The sequence below is a fragment of the Merops nubicus genome, unplaced genomic scaffold (assembly GCF_000691845.1).
Source record: "Merops nubicus isolate BGI_N331 unplaced genomic scaffold, ASM69184v1 scaffold33330, whole genome shotgun sequence".
Taxonomy (NCBI): Eukaryota; Metazoa; Chordata; class Aves; order Coraciiformes; family Meropidae; genus Merops; species Merops nubicus.
The window spans coordinates 14,333-22,063 of NW_008582888.1; the positions used below are offsets into that span (position 1 = coordinate 14,333).

General features: G+C 39.7%; 1 protein-coding gene across 1 annotated transcript; it reads right to left on the reverse strand.

Moving 5' to 3' along the window:
- Positions 1-3,144: 3,144 nt before the first annotated feature.
- LOC103771662 (fibroblast growth factor-binding protein 1-like) lies at positions 3,145-3,861 on the reverse strand. Its single transcript, XM_008938966.1, has one exon. The coding sequence runs from the start codon at positions 3,859-3,861 to the stop codon at positions 3,145-3,147; it is 717 nt and encodes a 238-aa protein (XP_008937214.1).
- Between the last annotated feature and the right edge of the window lie 3,870 nt (positions 3,862-7,731).

Genomic DNA, 7,731 nt, shown 5'->3' on the forward strand with positions numbered 1-7,731 from the left:
ATAGGGTTTAGCTGCAAACTTTTTCATAATGACCACAGATCCTAAGATGAAGAGTGCCAGAAAATGTTGCATTTATCCTAACAAACTTTACTCTAGAAGCACCAAAGTTATACTGACCTACCTAACTCTGAAAATGCCTAGAAGAAAGACACTCATATGTGATTGCTGTCAAGTGATTGCTTTGTAGATGCAGAACTGAAACATAAGACTTGGTAAGTGCAACAAGAACTTAGAGGGACTTAGCCGTAGACTTGTGGCCTGTGCAATTACAGAAAAAGCTGTTCATGTAGTCAGACTCCAGATATATATTTGCCCTCAGACCCTGCTATTCTGAAATGTGCCCTTCTGACAAACAGCTAGAAGTACATTCATGGATGTTAAAAGTCCCACCCTTTAGTTAAGACAGTTTTGAAATCTGCCCTCTCACATTAGCCCACCTTCCAAGGAAAAAAGCTGTATGACATCTCTTTTTCCTCCTGATGCTCGGCACTGTCCTTGTAGGATACTGTCACAACAGCATTCATTGCAGGTGAAACGCACCCCGAAGCTGTTGAGATCAAGCATGTTCTCCTCCTGCACAGAGCCATGCGTGAAGATAAAAGTCAGTCCTGAAAGAAAACAAGACGACAAGGCAGCGAAAAAAGAAGGCATCCCTGGTGGGGGATCTGCAGCTCCCACATGTGGGCCCAGGTGCCCACGGGGGTGTAACCCCCAGCTCCAGAATCCCAGGCTGGAATTTGGGCTGGGATACGCTGGTGGCTCGGTGAGCCTGGCTGGCTGGCAGCCACAGATGGAGCAGTGCCTCCTGGCAGCTCAGAGCAGGGCAGATCCCGCCTCCGGCAACAAGCATCTACCCTAGTGCTTGTGAGGGTAACAGAAGCTACAGGAAGTTAGGATTGGACGTTTTCCAAAACATCTGGAGCAACTGAGCCCCTTAAGCCAGCCCTGCCTTGTATCCTAGTTGTGATCTGGGACTGTTATACAGGTGTCTGTATACCAGATTAGATATTCATAACTAATTACTACAACGTGATTGCTTGAGCCAAATGTGTGCTCCTAATCCTTCCTCTGCATCTTTGGACTTTCTTATCTCAATGATGTCTTAATGTGAAGTGGTGTAGGCCAATACACAAGGTGCCTAGCAGCTGGAACTCACCTGCACTTTCAGTAGTTAATCTTAATAATAAGGAGTTGGTAGCTGGTTTTTCCACCTTGCTTGGTACCAGACTGGCTGTGTCTTCCAGCCTCCACAGGAGTTAGTATTGATTCCCTGTTTTACTGGAATTTTGCTTTGCTGTGGGCATCAGCCCAACAGAATTTATTCTGCACAGCATGGTAATAGTGTTTCCACAGGGCATGCAGAGGCTGGAACTTAAGTAAGAAGAACCTGCTTCTTTTTTGCCATTTGGACTTGGCAAATTACAGCTGAATCCTTCTCAGACACAGTTTGCTGGACTCATAAGTGCATCCCACATTCAAGATATTAGTCACAGAGATCATAATATTATAAGTAGAAACAAAATGTAAATTAACATAATATGAAGTACTTATGAGAGTCTTCAGAATAGTGCCCTCTTTAAATACTGCAGCTAGTTCCTGAGCAGATACCATGCCTTATTCCCAACTCTGCCAAAATAATTTCAACCCTTTGTAAGAGGACTTGACACTTACTAATAAGCAAAAAAACCACAAACATTTGTGTTTAGTAGCACTTTCCTCTCTTACTGAGGACTTCCATCTAAATTTAAGCATTTTTTCTAAGTTAATTCTTCACTGCAAAAAAAAATACTGATACTAAATAATGTCAACTGTCTTTATTGCTGTAGCAACAAGACAGAGTAGCATTAAAATGCTTATTTAAATAAAAAGTGAGTATATGTGAGAAAGAAGTAAAAGACAGGAGACAGGAATTGAATTACTCATTACTACTCATCTTAAAAATATCCTCTCAAATATTCTAGCAGTAATTACAGAAGGGAACAGGCTATATTTTCTCAATAAACAAAAATAATAGTTTAATTTTCTAGAAATCCGCAAGGAAATTGTATTTCATGAAAGTTTAATTTCTGCAAGTGCACCACTGTGGTAGGAGACCATCCTTCCCAGCCCAGAGCCATTGGGAAAATATAACTTTTGTATTATATTTCCTTCAGGTAGAGTTTCACAAATCAGCAAAGTTCAGTAGTCCTTATTTAGCTTTACGTTTCTAAACTCTATTCTTGTAGAGTTTGATTTTTTTTTTAAATGCAGATAAAGCTTAATGATTAGAAGAGATTAGAAATAAGAGACAATGGGACTTCAAAAGAACATACAGGCAGTGTTGAGAACAAGTGCTTTAGCTGCTTGAGTAAGGGGTCAAGTCCTGGGCCTATGTACAAACTTGTACAAATCATTTTACCTCATTTAGTCTCTGTTCACCCACCAGAAAATTAGTATGATGTTCTTTATACTATAGGAGAAAAGAGAGAACTGGAGTTTGCAAAGTTTTCTGACATCCTTTGATGAACTTGGAAAGCTGAAATTACAGAAAAATCTGAAAATCTTGTTGCCCTTCATTATCATAATGAAGAAAAACCAGTGATAATGGTGATAATGTAGTCCTCTATCAAAATGTTGCTTACACTGGCTGAGAAAGCTGAAGCCTGCAAAGCTGCTGAAATGTTTTTGAAATTGCTTTATAAGCACCCATTTGCCTAGATCCTGTGGAAGATCAACCTTTGAAAAAGATTTAGCATTTAGAGAAATTCAGTTATACAGAGAGAGAGAAATAATATTTTGAACATATTTTAAAGTTTATTTTTCTTAATTTGTAGGTCAAAAGTATTCTACATAACCAAGAAGTGCATAGCACTGAATTCATCACTTTGGCTAGCACAGCTCAAAGAGGTGCAGGAAACTACTTCTACACTGCTGTGTAAAATACGTAATGTCCATTGGTAACACCTGGGTAGCAATATACGTGCAAATAAAATCTATAACATCTTCAACTATGTCAAGTGTAGTCTCCTATGTATATACAAAATCAGAAAAATATGTTGTGGATTTTTTTATATACACTATATAACATGAGAATAAAATTGGTATAGTTTGCAGTAACTTAGATGAGACCAGACTTTCATGGTACAAAGGTTTAGAAACACCTGCTCAGCATTTTTTGTCTTGGACCATTGTGATGAAAAAGTTGCAGAAAGAAAGCAAGCTTTCTGGACAGTACTCCTCAGCCACCTTTTTCTGATCAATATAGTCTATGTCTTCAACACAGTCTTGAGGGCTGTGTTCTGGCTTTTTTTCAGTCACAGAGGCAGCTGCTGGAGTCTGAGCAACTTCCTTTGCAGGATGAATCCTGTTCCTTTTTCCAGAACCCACTGATGTTAGTAGGCTTGAGCGGGTCAATGTGAGATGAGCGCTTCGTGGGCCTTTCCTACATACTTTAGATTTTAGGACACTTCTAGGGTCTTGACAGATCTGCTTCTGTTTCTTTAGAGATCTGGAGACTTGTTTCCAGTAGGATCTCTGGTTTGCTGCATACTGTGCACAGGTGGAAGGGTCTCCAGAGAAGTCACACCAGAACTCGCTATCACCATGCTTGCACTCTATGTGCACAGTAGCAGCGTTCGTGTCAGTCACTGCCCAGGTGCACTCAGCATCTTCTTTGGTTTTAAACTTGCCTTTAAGAGATGATTTTCCTCCTTTTGGCTTCCGCCCCTTTTCATTTTCTTGGTTAGATTCAGTTTGGTTTTTTCTACTGTCTTCTATGCCTTGCTTTCCCGTTTTTCTTTCCTTCTGCCTGTCACAGTTGGCCAGTATCATTTGGGAGACCAAAATCAACATATAAAGAAGTCCAAAGCTTTTGATCCTCATGGTCTCAGTTTTGCTTCTTATCTGCCTTTGAAACAAATAATCAGACATATAAAAACATTTTCATTTTATTAATTCAAGGGATAAACGTGCAACTTCAGTGTTGAAATGTAGCTAGTTAGCAAATCATTATCAAGCTGATCCTTGGGTCAGCAGAGAGTGCTTATTTCTGTAGTTATTTCTTTACAAAGCAGCTTTCAGGATCAGAGCATACCATAATAGCAGAGCATTTAAATCTGACATTTAGTTGATTAAATCCCTGAATGTATTTTCCAGATGTTTCCATTGTATATATTTCTGTAGCCAAGTTTCTGTGTTAGAAAGCAAAAATTCATGTGTTGGCACGCTAATAAGGAACCTATTTCAACTTCCAACTGTCTGTGAATATTTCTAGTTACATGAATTTATAATCTAGAATACAGAGGCAGCAGCAGATGCAAGCAGGTTGTGCTTCTGCGTAGCTCTTACTTGTCTTGCTCCACATCTTATACTGTACACAGAAATTTTCACTCCATAAAACCCTCTTTAAAGAACATGTTGTAGTATATACAGTTCTGTTGCAAATACAGCAACAAATAACATTAAAACGAATAACAATAGGACAGTAATCTTCTATGGCAAGTGGAACAGTGCAAACGTAAGATAACTAAAAGACATACCTTGCACAGGGCTTGGAGATAGCCAAAGGTAACTCCTGATGCAGCTTGTCTCTTTCAAAAGAATCTGAGCTAGCTGTAAACGCAGCGTGGTATTTATAAAGGCAGAGACACACCTTCAGGTCTCCAGCAAGACTGTTACAAAACAATAGGATACTTCAGTGCCATGTTCATCCACCTCAGACACACCTCCTTGGAGAAGCGCCAGTTCTCATTCTTAGCACAAAAAAAAACCCCTAACAGCTAACGTGGGTTGACAAGGTGTGTTTGCCTATTTTAGATGTTACTTCAGCCAAGTCCTTCCCTCTTCACGAACAATGGTAAGAACTTTATTAGATCATGAGCTTCTCCAAAAGAGCTTTTCCCAGCCGCAGAGGGATGTATCCTGCAAAGCCCCCAACAAGTTGCACTATCAATTTGTTTAGTGGAATTTGGGTAGTGGTGTTCAGTGATTCTCTGTGAAATGAAAACGATTCCACAAAGCATTTCAAAGTTACCTTTCGCACATTTTGTTATCTCCTGTCACAAAACTGTATTGGAGAACATTTAAAAATCAAAATAAGTCATTATTCTGCATTAAGGACAGCATTCATTATGGTGAAATGGTCACAAGCACGTTTAGAAACAAATTCAAGCTTCCTCAGAATTAGTGACTGTGGGGTCTGAGAGCTGGGATCAGTTGCACAGCACTGATGTGTGGTTTTCACTCTCTGCCAGCTTCTGTGTATGTAAAGAAGTGGGCTACATTGTAAGATTTCACTATGAGACCACATCTATTGCATATTAACCTGAAAAGCATGATGACAGTCAAAGCACAAGCATTAGATAAACAGAATAGGTGTCCCTTAAAGAATGGATAGGGCAGCTGGTGCCTTTGTAGCTCTTTTGCTTCAGGTGGTTCTACTGGAGAAAAGTGGGACATTTGTTGTATATGCTTGGAAAATACTTGGAAGAATAAGAGGTGGCAGGCAAGAGGAGATAAAAGTAGAAACTGGTGTAAGATAAAGGCAGGTTTTTCTCTATGACTCTTTCCAATCAGATATAAACGAAACGAGACAAAGGGATAAAGCTATAGGAAAAGGATTGTCTGGACTGGTTTGGTGATGAAAACTTCCTGCAAAAAAAAATCAGAAGACAAAAAAGGAAGAAAAAGTGTAACCCTGCAACTGTGCAGGACAGAAATGTGGGGAATGGGATTTGTTTACTTGAAATACTATGGATCTCATCTGCGTGTTGGGTCTATCTCCTAACATATGTATGTTCATCTACCTTTGATCCTTTCCAATTAAGTTCAGCTACCAGATCTGCCTGGTGCACCTCTGGTTGGTATCAGTTATTATGAAACTATTTGCAACAGTCCACTAAATGGGAAAGATTTGTTGTTAGCCGTGGCAAAGGCTAATGAATAAGGTAAGGATGACTCAAGGATCAGAAAATGTTTAACAGTGTGTCAGGTTAGATGGGAATCAGGAAACAAGGATAACGTAAGAGGTAAGGGAGAGACTATCTTGCTCAGGTATCCTAAACTAACACCCCATAGCATGCACAGTATCATCTGGAGCATTTAACACAGATCCTCAGAACTGTGTGGCTGCATTAGTGTGGATATATGCCCTCACTAATGAGCCTCTCATCAGGACTAATTACTTTGGGGACAGCATAAAGCTAAAGTTGCTATACCACCTCAGGTTCTGGCACTATTTCAGGTGTGGCTTTATCGTGCCCCATTGACTCATGTAAGCAGACTATAAACTGATTTTTCTGTGACAGATTAGGGGTTGGTTCGGGCATATTATCAGAAATCCCCCTCACCAAACCACCAACACACTTCTCCCTGCTCTGGTTGAACAACGTCTACAAATGGGGAAGAGAGGAAAGCTACGAAGTATGGAAGGAACTGCGGGCAATGGGACCAAGCACAAGGTTTACATTAAGAAACTACACATTCCTGTCCCAGCTCTGCCACAGACTTTCTCAGAGATATTCACTGGGAGATGCCAGATGTTCTTTACCTGGAAAGGGAATATTCTTGCAGGTGATGTTGCAATCATTTTTTTGTTGGTGTTTACAAAATACCATTTACTGATGAAACTAATCACATGCATTGAAAATATTTGAGCCCTCCACCATTCATCACTTCAAAATTTGCCTATTTTGACAGCTTTGCCTAGCAAAGTAGGTTTCAATGTCAGTATGGGCTCAGCTGCCCCACTGTCAATGGGACTATCAGTGTAGTCTCTCTACTTGATAAAAATGGTGGAGATGGGGAAAGAAAAGGCTGTGCAAGAGAAGATTTGCCTTTCTGCTGCTTTGATATTCCCTCCTGGAGGTCATGGCAGACTGTTCACATGTTAGCTCTTCCCATCTTTAGCATGCAGGAACTTTTGCAGAGAATTCTGCAGTGGAGTGCTTGTCGAGACTGGCAACAACATCTTTGAGATGGGTCTTGAACCCACTGGACCACTTACCTAACCTGATTATGTGATTTCAAAATCAAAGTAAACCAAGATTTACTTATTTTGGTGCATAAGATATAGTCTCACTTTATGGAGGTGGGCCTGAGTACTCTGCAGTTTTATTGCTATGTCCCTAGAATATACGTTGCTCATTTTTAATTAGCCATGAACTGATGTTCTGTGGATGCCTTTTATTTACCTGGGCATATGGTGCATATTCCCACTTTGCCCCAACAGTCCTGCTGGGAACTGCCTCACTAGGTTATCAGAACACTTTTTTTTCTTCAACTTTCATCTAGAAAAGGAAGTACACAAAATTAAAGCAGGACCTCCATTTCTTAGGTGCTTAATTAGTACCCAATTGTCAATGAAAAATTCCTGTAAAAACTTGTTTATAATATTATTTCCAAGGAAAACTTTCTTTTTTCTTTCTGTAGTGCACATTAAAAAAATTTACCTTAGCCTTGTCCTTTGCTGAGCTAAAATGTTGTTTGTTTGTAAACTGCAGGTACACTTTACCCACAGAAAAAAACTGCAGAGTAGCAACCAAAATACAGTTTGATCCATGCAACATATGTCAAACCTGAAAAACTAATTTGGCAAGAATAGATTTATGAGGACATGTTTAGTTATCAAAATAAAAGGCACAGAGAACATTGGCAACACTAACAAATAAAAGTAATCATTGAGAATTACAAACATGGATGCTCAAATCCCAATGTGAGTTTTGTATCGACAACCTTAAACCAGGGGTATTCCTG